Source organism: Hyperolius riggenbachi, chromosome 2 (assembly GCF_040937935.1).
Source record: "Hyperolius riggenbachi isolate aHypRig1 chromosome 2, aHypRig1.pri, whole genome shotgun sequence".
In the NCBI taxonomy this organism is placed as follows: Eukaryota; Metazoa; Chordata; class Amphibia; order Anura; family Hyperoliidae; genus Hyperolius; species Hyperolius riggenbachi.
In genome coordinates this window covers 402,887,748-402,906,714 of record NC_090647.1, presented here as the reverse complement: position 1 = coordinate 402,906,714, position 18,967 = coordinate 402,887,748, and the positions used below count along the sequence as shown (strand labels likewise).

The 18,967-nt window shown below is 44.8% G+C and overlaps 2 protein-coding genes across 9 annotated transcripts in view; one reads left to right on the top strand and one right to left on the bottom strand.

Annotated features, from left to right (window-relative positions):
- Positions 1 to 9,408, bottom strand: part of GPR161 (G protein-coupled receptor 161) — a 146,317-nt gene extending 136,909 nt beyond the window's left edge. Inside the window, exons 1-2 of one of the 4 annotated variants that reach the window (XM_068269795.1) lie at positions 9,289 to 9,408; positions 8,580 to 8,798 (exon numbers count right to left, since the gene is read on the bottom strand). The gene's annotated coding sequence lies outside the window, so the exon portion shown is untranslated. Of the gene's footprint in view, positions 1 to 8,579; positions 8,915 to 9,288 lie in introns of those variants that run through there. The other 3 variants (XM_068269797.1, XM_068269798.1, XM_068269796.1) reach the window with 3 other exon arrangements.
- Positions 5,769 to 18,967, top strand: part of SIRT2 (sirtuin 2) — a 270,431-nt gene continuing 257,232 nt past the window's right edge. For 2 of the 5 annotated variants that reach the window (XM_068269803.1, XM_068269802.1), the window contains exon 1: positions 14,195 to 14,241. Coding sequence is in view for 2 of the 5 variants with exons in the window: in XM_068269799.1 (XP_068125900.1) it covers positions 9,383 to 9,539; positions 14,195 to 14,241 (204 nt within the window). In the remaining 3 variants the exon portion in view is untranslated. Of the gene's footprint in view, positions 5,790 to 9,091; positions 9,540 to 14,194; positions 14,242 to 18,967 lie in introns of those variants that run through there. The other 3 variants (XM_068269801.1, XM_068269799.1, XM_068269800.1) reach the window with 3 other exon arrangements.

Here is an 18,967-nt window from a genome sequence, read left to right as displayed (position 1 = left end):
GGTTCACTGGTCACGCTGATGTCCTCTGGACTGTACAGCGCAGGCGCAGTAGTTCTGCGCTGTACAGTCCAGATGACATCAGCATGACTCTGAGAGCTACTCGCGCAGGCGCAGTAGGAATCCTGTGCCGGAGGGGACCCAAGACCACCAGCGTGAAGCGGAGCTGCGGCGTGGGCACAGAACAGCCGGCAGGGACTGTAGGAAGCCCCAGGTAAGTGGATTTTTTTTATTTCCAAAGTCCTTGGATGTCCAAAGTCCTTGGATGTGTCCTTTAAGGCCATCTGTCTACCAGCTGAAGCTCAGCAGAAAATAGGTATTGCAGCAGGACAATGACCTAAAGCATAGAAGTAAATCGATAACAGAATGGCTTAAACAGAAGAAAATACGCCTTCTGTAGTGGCCCAGTCAGAGTGCTGGCCTCAACCCGATTGAGATGCTATGACCTAAAGCAATTTTCACCAGACGTCCCAAGAATATTGCTGAACTGAAACCGCTCTGTAAAGAGGAATGGTCAAGAATTACTCCTGACCATTGTGCACGCCTGATCTGCAACTACAGAAACATTTGGTTGAAGTTATTGCTGCCAAAGGAGATTCAACTAGTTTTAAATCCAAGGGTTCACATACTTTTTCCACCTGCACTGTGAATGTTTACATGGTGTGTTCAATAAAAACATGGAAATATTTGTGTGGAATTAGTTTAAAGGACTTACGAGGTGAACACACAAAAAAAAGTTAATTACCTTATGGCCATTGCAGTGGTCATAGCAGACTATCAGCGCCTGGCCTGTCACTGTGTGGCCCTCTGTTAGCATTATCCAAGCTGTAGTTCAGGCCCCGACCCTGCCCAGGGTCGCCCTATCAATTTGCGATCAAAATCGGCGCTTTAAAAAAATCCTACGTCTGCACAGTTCTTAGCCGCTAGTGCGGCTGCGCAGGTTCTCTGACCTGTCCCCGGCCCGTCCTCGCTCCCTTCACTCAGCTCTGTACGTCATGTGGGCGTGCCCGCACGGCCGCCCACATGACTGATTGAGGGACAAGTCAGCCACGCCCCCTCAGCCGAGACAAGCAGCGCTGAGCGTGGGGAGACGTGACTTGTCCCTCAATCAGTCATGTGGGCGGCCGTGCGGGCACGCCCACATGACGTACAGAGCTGAGTGAAGGGAGCGAGGACGGGCCGGGGACAGGCCAGAGAACCTGCGCAGCCGCACTAGCGGCTAAGAACTGCGCAGACGTAGGATTTTTTTAAAGCGCCGATTTTGATCGCAAATTGATAGGGCGACCCTGGGCAGGGTCGGGGCCTGAACTACAGCTTGGATAATGCTAACAGAGGGCCACACAGTGACAGGCCAGGCGCTGATAGTCTGCTATGACCACTGCAATGGCCATAAGGTATTTATTTATTTATTATTTATTTGTTGTATTTATAAAGCGCCAACATATTACGCAGCGCTGGACATTAATTTAGGTTACAGACAATATTTAGGGGTGACAAACAGCAATATGACAATACAGGAATACAAGAAAACCAGATCACACAGCACAGTATGAGTACAAGGTAATGCTTAGTCAGTCACTGGATGGGAGCATGGAGTTAGGCAAGTTAGGTTCACTCAAATGCATAGCATGGGTGCACAGTAATAGAGGTGCATGATCAGGTAGGACACAAAAGGAGTGAGGACCCTGCCCAAAGGCTTACAATCTAGAGGGAGAGGTATGGACACGAGAGGTAAGGGACCAGAGTTCGGCTGTGGGTTTAGAGCAATTGTGAGGGGTGGTAGGCAAGAGTGAAAAGGTGAGTTTTGAGGGCCTTCTTGAAGGTGTTGAAGGAGGGGGCTGCCCTAATGGGTGGAGGTAGGGAGTTTCATAGTGTCGGAGCGGCTCTTGAGAAGTCTTGGAGGCGTGCATGGGACTGGGTGATGCGGGGGACGGTCAGGCGAAGTCTAAGGCTAAATCTGTGGCAGAGAGGGAGGAAACAGAAGGGGGGGGGGGTGGGTTTAAGCAGGGAGTTGAAGGTGCTAAAAAGACGCCGGGGATTGGAAGCTTGGGCTCCGATGAGCTTGGTAAAGTATTCCTGCTTCGCATGAGCAAGGGCAGTGTGGAACTGCTGCAGGTTAGTCTTGTACTGTAGGAAATCCTGGTTTAGTCGAGTTTTCCGCCATTTTCGTTCAGTGGCGCGTGTTTCCCTCTGGAGGTTGCGAGTATGGGTAGTGCGCCAGGGCTGGGGGTTAGGGGGTCGGTTGCGGCGGAATATTGGTGGAGCAGCTTTCTCTAGGGCTGATGAGAGAATTTGGTGATACGGAGCTGCAGCAAGATTAGGACAGGTTAGGGTGGGGAGAGTGGAGGATAGGCCATGGAGGGAGTCAGCAAGGACGCCAGGGTTGAGCTTGCGTAGGTCTCGCTGCCATCGACCAGGTGGGTGGGCGGGTAGTTTGGAGGTGCCTTCCGTGAGGAGGTTGAAGGCGAGAAGGTAATGGTCTGAGGGTGGAAATGGTGCGATGTCGAGGTCTGCAATGGTGGTGGATTTAGTGAATATAAGGTCGAGAGTGTGACGTGCAGTGTGAGTGGGGGCGTTGGTGTGTTGTACTAGGCCATGTGAGTTGGCTATGGTGAGTAGCCGGGTCGCAACAGAGTTCTTGGGTTCATTGATGGGTATATTGAAATCCCCGAGGATGATGGTGGGGAGGTCAGAGGAGAGGATGTGTGGGAGCCAGGAGGCAAGGTTGTCGAGAAATTGTCGTGTGGAGCCCGGAGGGCGGTATAAGACTGCAACAATGGCTGGGAGGGGATTGTAGAGGCGGATAGTGTGGGCCTCAAATGATGTGAATTGTAGGGAGGAAGATGGAGTGAGGACACGGAATGTGCAGGATGGGGAGAGGAGCAGACCCACCCCTCCCCCGGTCCTGTTGTCTGGTCTGGGGGTGTGACTGAGGTGAAGCCCCCCGTATGAGAGGGCAGCCTCTGCGGCAGAGTCAGAGGGGGTGAGCCATGTCTCAGCGAGTGCGAGGATGGTGAGGGATTTGGAGAGGAAGAGGTTGTGGACCTCTGTAAGTTTATTGCGGACAGATCTGGCATTCCAGAGACCGCAGGGTAGGGGGAGCATGTGCTTGTGAGTGGGATGGATGGAAATGAGGTTGGGGCGAGGATGGGTGTTGAAGTTATTTGTGGACAGAGAGCTGTGAAGCGGGTCAGCAGGGGATGCTTGTCTGGCAGCAGGCTGTGGCCCAGGGTTAGGCGATATATCACCAGCAGCAAGTAAGAGTAGGAGGGAGAGAGTAAGCAAATGTGAATGGGATTTAAATGTTTGTGAGGTTTTTGAGCTGCTGGAGGGAGAGAGAGATTTCAGGAGAGCTAACAGTTCATGAGAAGCTGAGTAAGGTGAGCAAAGCAGAGCAGATGAAATGAATATGGAGTGAGGTACACTGGGAGGATGCATATTGCAATGCAACTTGTAGATGTTTGCAGACAGGCAGAACATAAGAAAAAGTGCAGTAAACATGGTAAGTGTCAATGATTATCAGCAGGAAATTTCCAACTCCTAAACAGTTTATATGAGTATGAAGTTAGTGCAAGCAAACCTGTGTACATAAAGAGTCTACTTGGTAGTGCAACATATGTCCAGCAGTGGCATTTTGAGCAACAGCATTGGAGGCAGTTGTGGATGCAGAGTAGTAGTTTCCAGCAGAGTCCTGTGGCTGTTGAATCCTGTTTGAATTCCTGGGTGAATTCTCGGTAAATTCTTGGTAAGTTGTTGCAAAGCACTTTGTAATAAATAGCACTTAGGAATTAAATGGCACCAAATGACCTAGGCCACAAGTGACCTTCTTGCAGCGTTTAAATAGGTATGATAGCTGCCATGGCTGAAATGGAAGTGATTCTCAATTAGAAATTGAAAAAACAGTTCAGCTGGGGATGGGAGTGGCTACCAAAAAAACAGGCCTGTAATAAATAATTAGGTAATAATAAGGTAATTAACTTTTTTTCGTGTGTTCGCCTTGTAAGTCCTTTAAGCAGACTGTGATTGTCTATTGATATAACAGATGAAGATCAGATCACATTTTATGGCAAATTTATGCAGAAATCCATATAATTCCAAAGGGTTCACATACTTTTTCTTGCTACTGTATAAACAAAATGGAGAAGGAAGAAAGAGTGCATGTTTGAGTAGGGAATGAAAGGTGTCCAAAACCTATTTAGGCATATGGGATTATGAGGATATTAGTGAGAATAAATACATTTGCTTGGTTGTAGAGAGGTAGAACATCCCTGGGCTGAGGAGGGGCATCAGCACAAAGTAAAGAGAAAAAAAAAAAAAAAAAAAAAACGACATCCACTAATCAAATGCAACAAAAAAAAAAAAAATTCTGTACAACACTGTACTGTAAACCCACTTTATTTCTGTAAATAACTTATTTATCATCAGTGTTATCTACACAGGACTGTATTTTCAGAGTTATGATCGAGGTCAGAGACAGGACAAAGTGAGTAAAAAAAAAAAAAAAAAAAAAAAAAAAAAAAAAAAAAACAATACTCCACTATACTAACAAGGAGATAAATGGTTGTTAAAGATTGTGATTATGTCCACCCCTTAAAGAGGAGCTGTTAGGTATAGGGTCTCAGAGAAAATAAACACATATATCAGTAGCTAAAGATTGGCTGTACTTACATTACATATGCATTTCACTGTCCACGTTTGGATTTCACAGAATTTGTATATAGTATATGCAGAGATAGATGCTCCTGACAGCTCATGGCAGGCTCCATGTTTGTGAAGCCAAATGTGTCGTCATGTCCTGCCTGCTTCTGGTCACAGATAAGCTCGTTCTTGAACAACACGGTGTGCAGTGAATATTAATGAGCCATGTGGCTAGGAACAATAGCTGACTCCTGCAGTGTAGTCTGCCCGAGATTTATCAGTGCTTCGCACGCTGGACTGATTAGAAGCTCCTGTACCGTCTCATTAGCAGCCGAGGGGAGGGCCCCAGAATGCTTTGCAGTTTAGCTGCGGCTTGCGTCTTTATGGGTCTATAACAGACTAAGATAAGCACACATCAAAGGTAACTGAAATGTTTATCTTCACTAATGGCTTTTGAGCTTCCTTCTAAACTGTTTAACACAGGAGAATAGAGGTTTAAATTAGCTTCTGCAGCCTGACAGTTACTCTTTAACATAGGGAAATTTCCATGTTCAGGTAAGCTTACTGGTCTACAATTTCTTGGTTGAACGGTTAATTACAATGGGAAATGCTGTGGGCTAATTTTGTGGGTGGGAGAAAGTTAAAAAATAAAACAATACAAATAAATAATAATAATAATAATAATAATAATAATAATAATAATAATAATAATAACAAAAGTGGAAAAAAAGCCTTTATAAAAGACATTGCAGGAGTTTATTGGGGTTGTATATAAAATAAATTACATTTGCTAGCATGTTATGATGCTAGCTTTGATGCAAGTGCACTGATTTAAAAATGTTACTAGTGTCTAAGGTGTTGCAACCCCTTGAAAATGAAATATGTTGTTAGCAACAGCTTGCAACTACCCATATAAACTTGGACATACTCATACAATATTAAACCTATTTCTTCATTCAGGTGCATTTTTGGCCAAGTACGGGATGAATGACAACCTGTGCTTAGCCAAAAAATGCTCTATGCCATGCAAATTAGTTGTCCGTAATCAGATTAAACCTAAGAAGATTGTGTACTCATCTCAAGACTACCACACAGCACTAGGCATACATTTCCTAATAAACATCCAGAATTTCATAGAGGCATAGGGTGAACAGGTGAGGAACAATTTTATTGATTAAATAGTAGTTTGTTATAAGCTGAACTCACTCAGATTTTACTTTTGGCAATACTCACATGTTAGGATGGTGCTTTCATCCCACACACTGTGTAAGAAACCAGGAAGACATTTCATGGTCCAAAACTATTTATATAGCGCCAACAATTTATGCAGCGCTGTACAGAGTATTGTACTGCCACTAACTGTCCCTCAGTCCTATGTCTGTGTACGTATCGTATCGTGTAGTGTATGTATCATAGTCTAGGGCCAATTTAGGGGTAAGTCAATTATCTGTATGTTTTGGGGATATGGGAGGAAACCACAATGCCCAGAAGAAACCCATGCAGACACGGGGAAAACATACAATCTCCTTGCAGATGCTGACCTGGCTGGGATTTGAACTGGGGACCCAGTGTTGCAAGGCGAGAGGAACCTTTTATAATAAGTAATAAAAGGTTTTTGGTTTACTTTAGTAAACATTTTAGGATTATTGGTCCTTAGTGGTTCTGAAAAGAAATGTTTTTCTTTACAGGTCATTATGCTGTTGCTTATCTTTTTAGAGCATAGAGTAAGTTCTGGGTTCATGGTCTGCTTTAACCACTTAACGATGCCTAACGCCGATAGGTGGCGGCAGGTCGTAAGTGGAATTACATGGAAACTCTCGAGCGGCCTTTCCATGTCAGTTCACAGAAGGTGTCTCCATGAACAGCCTGCGAGCCTCCGATCGCAGGCTAATTGTAAACACGCGAGGAAGAAATCCCCGGTGTTTACATCATACGGCGATCACCGGCATCTGATAGGCTGAAGCCTATCAGAGGTGGTGCAGGACGGGTCGCCGTCCTGCGCCGCCCAGGGGAAGGAGGGGAGGGAAAGTGAGCGAGGCCTGAAATCGCTGCGGAGGGGGGCTTTGAGGAGGCCCCCCCCCCCGCTACACACAGGTAGCCGGCGGCGATCAGAACCCCCAGCAGGACATCCCCCTAGTGGGGAAAAAAGGGGAAGGGGGGGGGGGGGGGGGGGGGGGGAGTCTGGTCGCCCTGGCTACTACAGGATCTGTGCTGTGGGCTGAATAGCCCACCCAGCACAGATCTTCCCAAAATAGCCCGGTCCTTAAAGAGAACCCGAGGTGTGTTTAAAGAATGTTATCTGCATACAGAGGCTGGATCTGCCTATACAGCCCAGCCTCTGTTGCTATCCCAAACCCCACTAAGGTCCCCCTGCACTCTGCAATCCCTCATAAATCACAGCCAAGCTGTGAGGCTGTGTTTACATCTGTAGTGTCAGTCTCAGCTGCTCCCCCGCCTCCTGCATAGCTCCGGTCCCTGCCCCTGTCCCTTCCCTCCAATCAGCAGGGAGGGAAGGGATGCAGGCGGGGACTGGAGTTCTGCAGGAGGCGGGGAGAGCAGCAGACTGACACTATAGAAATAAACACAGCCAGCTCTGACAAGCTGTTTGTCAGCAGCTTGGCTGTGATTTATGAGGGATTGCAGAGTGCAGGGGGACCTTAGTGGGGTTTGGGATAGCAACAGAGGCTGGGCTGTATAGGCAGATTCAGCCTCTGTATGCAGATAATATTCTTCAAACCCACCTCGGGTTCTCTTTAAGTGGTTAAGCCCTTTTTTTTTTTATAGAGCATCTGACCACATTCCTATTGACTTTGGGGTACTTATTATTATTACTATTATTTATTGTATTTACAAAGCACCAACATATTATGCAGTGCTGCACAATAGAATTATTTTAGCTCTTTAGATTGTAAGCTCGCAAGGGCAGGGCTCTCACCCTTTTGTGTCATGGAATGTTATTAATTGAATTGCTTGCACTCTGTTAGACATTTATACATTTTAGTCATCATGTTAAATCAAATTGTAATCAGCAGTGCTGTATTGTGTATCAGTGTTCATATTTGATGTATATCATTGTCTGTATCATTATGTATCCCTTGTTTATTTTCTTACATTGTACAGCGCCACGGAATATGTTGGCAAATAAATAATAATAATATTAACAGTAGTTCAGTGTCTGGTCAAAATAGAGACTGTTCTAGTTCACAAAAGGGGTGATGGACAGTAAGATTGCATAATCGAGCTGGAATCACTAGGGAGGAGGGACCTGCCAGAGGTTTACAATCTAGACGAATGCAACTGCGCCTATGCAGCTGTGCGTCTCCGGGAGCTTACTGCACAGTCATAGTACGAGAAAACTTCGTACTACACCTGTGCAGGAGGCTCCCGGAGACGCAAGCGGGAGCAAGGACACGCACGGCCGCATTCATCTAGTTAGACGAATAATTGGATGGTAACTGGCGGCAGGGTACAGAGGATCATAGAGGACGGCACAGGACAGCGGCAGGGGGCTGGTAAAAGCCCCAGGTAAGGGTTAGTTTGTTTTTAAAAGAATCACAGAACCCCTTTAAAGTGCGCCTGAGTGTTAAGCTGCAAGTGTGCCTGTGCAGGATGGCCAATATTATTATTATTAATAATAGTTCAGTTGTGCCAGTGCTGGATCGGGCTGGCTGAAAAGAACAGGGGAAGCCTCAAAAGGATACAGAGGCTTCCCCCTCCTGAGGTAACTATCTGTTTTTTTTGTAAGCAATACTCTCCTAGTGGTTCTGAGTGACCATGAGCTACCTAGGCACTCTGCAAAAAGTTCCATGCAAGTGTTAAAGAAAGTTCTCCTTTCAGACTAGTCCCAATGGGATCGGTCTATCAAGCCCTCTGGTGATCCACCCATGTCGCACGCTGTTGCCCGTAATAGATTAGAAGAAAGGGGAGGAAAAAAAAAAACTTACCACCGTATTCGTACCTTAGATCCTAGATAAAGTAGAACAAGACAACATCTAGGAGTGCACTTGTCTCTGTTCTAACAAACCGGCTGCTCGCATAATTCTCTCGGCAGTGTCTGATGACGTAAACTTTCTACTGCGCATCCTTCGGCTGACCTGTTCCCACTCAGCTGCAGTGGAAAAATCTATTGACAACACAATCCTAGTGCTGCTAAATGTTTGTCCCTAGAATACAAAAAGAAATGTAGGGCTGTTCACATAGCAAATGTGCACCTAATGAATACTTTCAGCTATGACTCTGATTCTTCCGCGGGACTAAATAGTGCAAAAGCTCGCTCTGCCTACTGTGTCAGGTGATGCGGACTGATATGTGCTGAGCTGCATCATCTGACGCTGGAAGTGGTGTAAAATGTTGGCACTATATAAATACTAAATAAGGATAATATAGCCCAACTAAACAGTGTCTTTGCTCCTGGTAGTTATCTCACATAAAATGGGTCTCTACTGTTAAAAAAAAAAAAAAAAAAAGTACAGTGACTGTATTACTGTGGAAACGGAAAAGCAGCTAGACGGCTGATTGGATTAGTGTCAGTATTCTAAATCAAGCACTTCTGACTGCTGTCTGCCCTAACGTCCTGTCCTCCTGTCAGTAATCTTCTGCTACAATCAGCCACTTTCAGCGCATTACAATAGACCCCATTCACGGATTAATTACCATTGGAGGGCAGCTCTGCAGAAGCACAGTCTGAGCTGTGCTATGTCTGATTGTGCTGCCTTCTCTCTGTGGAATGAGGAAGTAATGTCTGCGCATGTCTGCCATGGAGGGCAGCTTTGAGGCAGCGCAATTATCAGACATTACACCGGCCGAGTGGGCACTGGGAGCTCTTGGAGGATTGGGTATAGGAGACGGGAGTAGGAGATGCAGAAGCAGCCGCAAGACTCAAAGGAGCTGGATCGGAAAGGAAAGTATGGTGTTTCTTGTTTTACTCACATGGACTACCGAAAGATACACACTGGATAATATGGGCTCAAATCACTAAGGTGTATTCAGTTAAGATAGTTCTTAAAATACAGAAATCATAAATTACAGATGAAATTTAGGTCTGAATACCTTTCACCTGTAGTAAGTACCTCCGGAGCGGGTAGCCTCTGCATCCTGATGAGGCTTCCCCATCCTCGTAGCTAGTTTATTCTAGCACTGGCTCCCCCACAGTGACAGACCAAAATATTTACAACCAGCACTACAGCTTCCTGCTCGGGCTCTGGTGGAAATAGGGGAGCCCAATCAGGTTCGCTACTGCACAAACGTTAACCAAGTGCGTCTGCGCAGTAGAGCTGACCAAAATGAGCTTGACTATTTTCGCCAGAGCACATCAGACAGCCGCTACTGCACTTGCGCTCACCTTGTCTTTGGATTTTTAGGGCCAGGGCTGTGAAGTGGGGGAGTCAGAGCAATTTTTGGGTAGTCGGAGTCAGTGGTTTCATAAACCGTGGAGTAGGAGTTGGATGTTTTTTGTACCCGCTCCTTAGCCCTGCAATGGCTGTGGAGTCGAGGAGTTATGCTGGGTTCCCATTTGCGTTATCAGTCAGGATTCTCCGGATCCAGAACGTATACTGTAGAAACGGAACGGACATTTGGCAATCCAATGATAGTCTATGGATGCGTACATACTCGTCCGTTCTGCGCGGACCGGATACGGACTCCGAACACTTTTCCAACTTGCTCTATTTTTCACGTACGTCAAATCCGGCCGCCGCACCCAGACCGGATCCTGACTGCACCATCCGCACAGCTGAACCAATGAGAAACGGAAAGGAGGCAACACACTGGCTATAAAAAATCTGGACGTTCTATCCACTTCCTATGCGTTTTCATGGGCCCAGCGTTTGAGGAGTGGAGCAGCAGTGACTTGTGGCTGGAAATATTTGGCAGCATGTCGGACGAAGAGGTGAGGCCCTACACACCCGAGGACCTGATTCTACAGGTGCAGCAGCTACCTGCCTGGTGCACCCACCATCTCCTGCGAGAAGCACATAGTTTAGGTAAAAATCAAAAAAGAGACAATTCCCAGGTAAAATGAGTACAAAAACACTGGATCCATGGTCCAAACTACAGTCTCTATATCCAAGGATGGTCTCCACACGTCAGGCTGTCTCCAACACGGATCCGGTCCGGATGCGCACGGAATGGATCCGGACATCAGTTCCGTTTTTTGCAAAAACGCAAGTGTGAACAGGGCCTTAGAGCAATTTTGCGTACCTGAGTCAGTCTGTGGTTTCATAAACTGAGGAATTGGATGATTTTTGTACCGACTCCACAACCCTGGCGCCAGCACTGGATTGCCTCTACTTAAGAGGAAGGAAAGCCTCTTAGGGCCCCGTTCTCACTCGGGTGATTAGGGGGTGTTTACTGCTAATCGCTGGCGATCGATAGCGCTTTTTAAAGCGTTAGTGCAATGTTAACTATTTGGCAGTGATGTCAGTGCAGCTGATTGCAAAATGTGCTACATGCAGCATTTTTTCACAATTTTAGAGCGATTGCAATGCAAAAAAAGCGCTAATTGCAATGCTAAAAAAGCGTCAATTGAGAATGCTCAAAAACCGTAAAAGTGTACAGTTATATTTTACGCATTAAATGCGTAAACATCGCCCACGCAAAACGCTAGCGTTAATTGCTAGCGTTTTTCAAGTGTGAATGGGCCCTTAAAGTTTACCACGGTTGAGTAAAAATAAGTGTTATACATACCTAGGGCTTCCTCAGGCCCAAACCACACGGATCACAGCCGCCAGAGAGATACGTAGAGGGCACACTTCTCTTGCGCAGACAGGACACGACTGGAGGACGTTACGGGACCCGGTACTGGCGCAGGAGAAAGCTGAGGATGGTGGCGTGGAAGCGATCTATGCGGATAGGACTGGAGGAAGCCCCAGGTATGTGTAACACTTTTATTTTTACTCCGCTCTGGTTTCCTTTAAGGTTCCAGAGGTTTCCTGAGGTAAGTACCTCCGGGGGCACTTTTTTTTTTTTTTTTTACAGGTACACTTTAATGACTAATTGTGCATCATTTACTTCAAGCTTTTCAAAACGTTAACTCAAAATCTATTTATTTCGGCAAGTAGAACGGGTTGTATCCGGAATGGTTTATGGCACATACAAGGTCGGCGATGGTATTGTAAGCAGAGAGAGAGAGAGACCAGGCATACCGTTAAAGAAACAATACAGTATTGTACAGTATAATACTGTATACATAAGACCTATATGTAACACAAAATCAAGTTGAAAAGGGTCGTAGGGGAAGTCTCCTCCTTGAAGTAGACAAGATACTGTCTTAACAACAACCGATTTATTTCTATACTCCGGACAACCATGCAACGCGTTTCGCAGGTATATTCCTGCTTCTTCAGGCAATAACAAATAGGAGTACACGCAGTACAAGTCTCAAGGTCACGATAAGCGTGTACGTATGTGTATATGTATGTATATATATATATATATATATATATATATATATATATATATATATATATATATATATATATATATATATATATATATATATATATATATATCTCATACTTCCGTATACTGTGACCGCCGCACAGTCAGCACGTGTGCCCACGCCCGCCGGGCCGGCCCCCTGTCCCGTCCCACTCCATGTTTCAAGGCTGTCCATGCGGCACATGCGCAGTAGCACGGACGCACACAAGGACGCAGAGACACGGGGATTATTATATGGGATATATATATATATATATATATATATATATTATGGGTTTCAGGCCTCAGAATGCCTAGGGCCTTGTCGATGTTCTTTTGTTCCTGTCTGCAGAGCAGGGACAAGGTCCTCCAGCATCCAAGGCTGAGACACCAAGGCGCACACCTCCCTCCCACCCCAGCCATCACACACTGATTGCTATTAGACTAAGAGGCACCCCAGGGCCCCCAAACCCCACCAACAGTCTCTAGTTATTTGGTTTGCAGTCACTTCCATGTATCCCCTTTTCCTATTTCTCTCTTCTTCAAACGCAATATGGGAATGATAGCTGAATTGGTTGTGCGCCCCCTCCTACGCTGCGCCCTGAGGCTGGAGCCTCTCTCGCCTCGGCCTGGCCCTGCCTGTCTGTACACTCTACAAGTACTCTTGCCAAGGACTAGTTTTAATTTCTATTTAACAGTTGCTCTACAGAAATATCCTAAGTTGAGTTAAAATGCATCTCTGGTGTACATAAAAAAAAAACACAGAGGTACACTAATGCTTATAAGTTAGTGTCCCAACACGTTGGGCATGATTCACAAAACTGTTTTCACCTTATCTATGTTACATTTTTAAGCTCCCAAAGAGCAAAAATACAATATATTGAAATGAAGTTGATCAGGAACAACTTACTTTGAGTGATTATTTTGCTTGTGAATGTGCTGAAAGGTTATTTTTATTAATTAGGTGATAAGTAATGTATTAGAAGTTTTGTGAATAGAGCCCACTGTCTGTTTAATAAGATTCACTGGAACCCTGTATCAGCTGGGTTTTGGTGCTTAAATCTACCCCCTTGCAGAAAATTGCCCTGGCCTTTTCTATTTCAGATATAGAAAAGGTAGAGAGGCCTTTTTCTGCAAGGTGGCAGGGATACATGCTGGAACACAGCAGATATGGAACTCAAGTGAATCTTATTATACTGTACAGACCACATACTGGGGCATTCACATTGACAATGACAGGCCAGGGTGGCTGACAGGGTAAAGTGTCAGCTTCCTGGCCAGGAGATTTTTGTTCCTCGATGCAGATGCTATCTTAATATAGCTTTAAAGGACAACTCAGGTGAGGAAAATATGGAGGCTGACATATTTTCTTTTAAACAATACCATTTGACTAGCAGCCCTGCTGATCTATTTGGCTGCAGTAGTATCTGAATTACACCAGAAACCAGCATGCAGCTAATCTTGTCAGATCTGACAATAATGTCAGAAACACCTGATCTGCATGCTTGTTCAGGGTCTATAGCTAAAAGTATTAGAGGCAGAGGATCACCAGGTAGCCAAGTAGGAGGAGGGTGCAGTGTAGAAGAAGGCCGAGGGGGGAGCAGCTGGCACAGTGATACAACGGCAGGGAGGGGGCCCCCCAACTCCCCCATCCCTTACCTTGGGCCACCCCCCTCCAGCACAGCTTCAGAAGCTCACCTATTTCAGGCTCCAGTCTTACAATACAGTAAAGCTCCACGTGCTGCCGTCTTCTGGGTCTCCAGTGCCATTTACCCTGAGCAGCGTGGGAGACACAGAAGACGGCAGCTCGTGGAGCTCTACTTTATGAAGTTGTTAGAGCGTCCACTGCTGCCAAAGCTGTTCTAGAGGGGGGAGCATGGAAGATGGCCCGAGGTAAGGAAGGGAGGAGTTGGGCCCCCTCCCAGCGGCTGTATCACACTGTGCAAGCTGCTTTTGCCTTGACCTCCTCCTACACTGTGCCCCCTCCTATACTACTCCTGGGAAATCATCTGCCTTGCCCGCCCCAAAAAAGAGTACTGATTTTGGGAATAACCTTGTTCTGCTGTATTTCGAAATTCACACAAAATCTTCCATTTTATGGATAATAGGTTCATATCCATACTCCCTTGTTGTTTTTGCGCAGATGAAAAAGGAAGTGAGGAGCTTAAACCCAAGGTAGAAGATACAGAGGTATGTAATACATTGTAACGTTATTATGTATTTATTGTAATTTTGAAAGGAACATTGATTTAGTCAAGATTATGGCATCTAGTAAACTTCTGTGATTATTGATCGGGTTAGTTAAAAAGTATTGTTACATTGTATGGATTCTCTTTTAATATACAATTATAACTACCTGCCGGGTCTTTTTCTTGTGAATGATGCCAACAGCCCTGTGACTGCTGCCTTCTGGCAATAAGCCCCACCCTTTTGCAGTTTCCGCTATCTGGAGAAATATATGGATGGCATGAGAGTATTCTATTAACAGGTAGCGAATATGCTTCTTGCAGTTGCTGTAGTGAGTAGTATTTTCCACTTACTAAGAACTGCTTTACTGTAGTCCATTTATTTAGTGCCCACCAATTTAATGGTACAATGTTATGGCTCTCTGGAAAGTCAGAATTGTTAAGCATTTCAGTTAGTTGAGAGATTCTGGACTGATATTCATACAATTTTTTTTTTTTTTTATTTATTTTCAATTCAAGATTTACAATCAATTTTCCTGAGAAAGTGTAACAGTGGCCACACACCAATCAATTTTTTAAATCTATTTTCAAATCAAGAATTGCAATCCATTTTTCTGACTTAAATTTATCATTCAAAAAAATCTGTACCACACACATATGTTCAATATTGCCTCATTTATGATAAAAATGATTAAAAACTGAAAAAATGCTTGGGTTTGTACAACAAGAAATTTTCAATCTACCACACGCCATTCAATTTTCATATAAATTGATCAGAAAAATCCCAAACTCCCAATCTTCTTTTATTGAATAGAAATGGGAAATTCAATCAGATATCCCGACCAAATGATTAAAATCTTTCGGTACAACCGGTTGTATTTATCGAATTGGTGTAATATTGGATATTTTAATTTTATGGTGTTTGGCCACCTTAACATTTGAAAAATCTTGCCAATGTACCATATATGTGTTAAATTTTTCCCCAATTATGAAAGGAAGGATTGAAGACTCTGAAAAATTGCTTTGGTCTCTACATTACAAAATTGTCAATCTACCACACACCATACAATCTTGCAAACAATTGATCAGACATTTTTGCCTCCCCAGCTTTTTGACCACTGTTCAGGTCTGCATTCTGCAGGTCTCTGGAAGAGAGACCTTTTGTCAGTTTTGCAGCTTGCTGCTGCTAGGGAATTTGCATACGTTGGTCATGCAAATTTCCTAGCCACATCCTCTGGAGGTGTGTACTATAAAGACCATGTGATATCACAGACCTGCGCTGGTCATAAGGGTTAGTCCTGTGCAACACTCCTGGAGTGTAAGCCTTGCTCATTGTTTGAAGATTAGCTTAGAGTAATTCCTGGGACTGCACTAGGCAGATTCCCTAGTGCAGTTAGGATTGCATATCTGGTTTATCTGTTGCGATTGTTCTGTCCCAGCGGTGGTCGACAGGAGGTCGTTCTGATCTTTGTTCTTGGAGTATAGCTGGAGCAGTGGTTGCTACCAGCTATCTCCTCTATCTGTCTTGCCTGGATCGCACTCGCCTAGCGCTAGTGCTGTGGATCCGTCTGATCTCCATCTCTCTTGCTGTTATCTCTCACTTATTCCTGTTTTCGTGTATCTGTCTTGTCTGCTACGAACGCTTGCTGGAGGCTCGGTGAGGTAACCGTTAAGCAAGCGCTCGCGTCCTCTGTTTCATGTTTGTCTGTCGGTGGTTAGTTAGGTGTGCTTTTCTCTATTGTGCTTAACACGCGGAGACTGCGCATAAACGCGTGCACTGTTGCGAATGAGTGCGGTGTTCGCGTTTAGTTAGCGTTTGTTATTTTCCTTATCTTCTCTTTGTATGATTTGCTGTGCCTTTGCTACTCTCATGCTCTGCCTTGCTGTAGCCTTGTGTCACCTCTGGCAATCGCCTCTCCCGCGATTGCGTTCCTACTTCATATCTGCTGTTGTGTATGCACCGTCGCGTGTTGGCGACTAGTTTGGTGCACACACATACAATCTGTCCCTTTGCTCAATCTCGTTCGCAATCGCTTCTCAGGCGATTGCGTTCTCACTCGGTTTCCTTTGTTGTGTGTCCGCCGTCGCAGGTTGGCGGCTAGATTGGTGGACATACATACATTCCTCATCTGTGCTTATTCGGTCTTGTGTCGCTGTTAGCAATCGCCATCTCTGGCGATTGCCTTCTCACTTTATCTTCCTGGTTGTGTGTTCATCGTCGCAAGGTGGCAACTAGATTGGTGGACACACATACCCTCTGTCGCTTTGATCTCTCTCTTTCTGGGCTATCTTGCCCTGCGTTTCGTCCCTTCGTGCAATTCCTGTCTTGCGTCTGTGGCAGGGCAGAGGAGCTGTTCCTCTGCACTCCACAGCTCCACCTGCCGACAGGATTTTCCCTCTACAGGTGCATTGCACCTTTTGCTGGGTTCCCTCAAATCATACGCTTGTGGAGGATTTCCGCAGTGTCAGCGCACGTCTTGTGCGCTGATCACGGAGAGAATTCCGCAATCGTTACAATAAGCTATTCAAGCTTTGTTTTCTATGTATTTATGGGCATAATGAATAGCTCACATCACCCCTTTCCGGGCTGCATTAGGGAAATCTCTGAATGTATTAACCTCCCTGGCGATGCATTTCTGTCTGGAATTATGAGTCAATAGTGGTACCTTTACACCCCCCCCCCCCCCCCCCAAGAATTTTAGGCCTCCAATTCTTAAGTCATAACTCAACAAAATATGACAGAATAAAGGCCTGGTAGACAATCTGCATATAAATAAAAGACTAGAACACAAATTTGTTAAATTAAATACATTTATGCATAAACTTAAAAAAATGTGAAACTGTACAAACAAGGCAGGCAGAGAGTAGTCAAACTCCAGGCAGAGGTAGGTGCAGATGGCAGGCTGATAGTAGTCAAAATCCAGGCAGACGTCTGTGCAGATGGTGGGTTACACATGAGTTTCTTTTCTTGGAAAGAAAGGGTGCAGCATGGATCACATACACCTTTCCAGATTTATACACAATAGGAATTCAATTACATTTTAGACTTGTTTGTCTAAAGAATATTATTCCAGAAGTCCTATTCCTGTACAGTGTGTGTGTGTGTGTGTGTGTGTGTGTGTGTGTACACGTACACACACACACACACACACACACACACACACACACACACACACACACACACACACACACACACACACACACACACACACACACACACGGAGTGCAGAATTATTAGGCAAGTGGTATTTTTGAGGAATAATTTTATTATTGAACAACAACCATGTTCTCAATGAACCCAAAAAACGAATTAATATCAAAGCTGAATATTTTTGAAAGTAGTTTTTAGTTTGTTTTTAATTTTAGATATTTTAGGGGGATATCTGTGTGTGCAGGTGACTATTACTGTGCATAATTATTAAGCACAGCGCTGCGTAATATGTCGGTGCTATATAAATACATAATAATAATAATAATAATAATTAGGCAACTTAACAAAAAACAAATATATATACCCATTTAAATTATTTATTTTTACCAGTGAAACCAATATAACATCTCAACATTCACAAATATTCATTCTGTCAGTGTTTTGATCTGTTCACCATCAACATTGCGTGCAGCAGCAACCACAGCCTCCCAGACACTGTTCAGAGAGGTGTACTGTTTTCCCTCCTTGTAAATCTCACATTTTATGATGGACCACAGGTTCTCAATGGGGTTCAGATCTGGTGAACAAGGAGGCCATGTCATTAGTTTTTCTTCTTTTATACCCTTTCTTGCCAGCCACGCTGTGGAGTACTTGGACGCGTGTGATAGAGCATTGTCCTGCATGAAAATCATGTTTTTCTTGAAGGATGCAGACTTCTTGCTGTACCACTGCTTGAAGAAGGTGTCTTCTAGAAACTGGCAGTAGGACTGGGAGTTGAGCTTGACTCCATCCTCAACCCGAAAAGGCCCCACAAGCTTATCTTTGATGATACCAGCCCAAACCAGTACTCCACCTCCACCTTGCTGGCGTCTGAGTCGGAGTGGAGCTCTCCCATCCATCTGGCCCATCAAGACTCACTCTCATTTCATCAGTCCATAAAACCTTAGAAAAATCAGTCTTGAGATATTTCTTGGCCCAGTCTTGACGTTTCAGCTTGTGTGTCTTGTTCAGTGGTGGTCGTCTTTCAGCCTTTCTTACCTTGGCCATGTCTCTGAGTATTGCACACCTTGTGCTTTTGGGCACTGCAGTGATGTTGCAGCTCTGAAATATGGCCAAACTGGTGGCAAGTGGCATCTTGGCAGCTGCACGCTTGACTTTTCTCAGTTCATGGGCAGTTATTTCTCGCCTTGGTTTTTCCACACGCTTCTTGCGACCCTGTTGACTATTTTGAATGAAACGCTTGATTGTTCGATGATCACGCTTCAGAAGTTTTGCAATTTTAAGAGCGCTGCATCCCTTTGCAATATATCTCACTATTTTTTACTTTTCTGAGCCTGTCAAGTCCTTCTTTTGACCCATTTTGCCAAAGGAAAGGAAGTTGCCTAATAATTATGCACACCTGATATAGGGTGTTGATGTCATTATATATATATTAGTGGTAGAGGAAAAAAAGCACAGAAAGTCCGGGAGCCCAATCTGGTGCAATATCGTTAGTAGAGCGGAATAAGTAGAAAGTAGTTGAAAATATACTCACAAAATTGGGTTGCGGAGGAGGCAACCACTCATAATCACAGGTGGG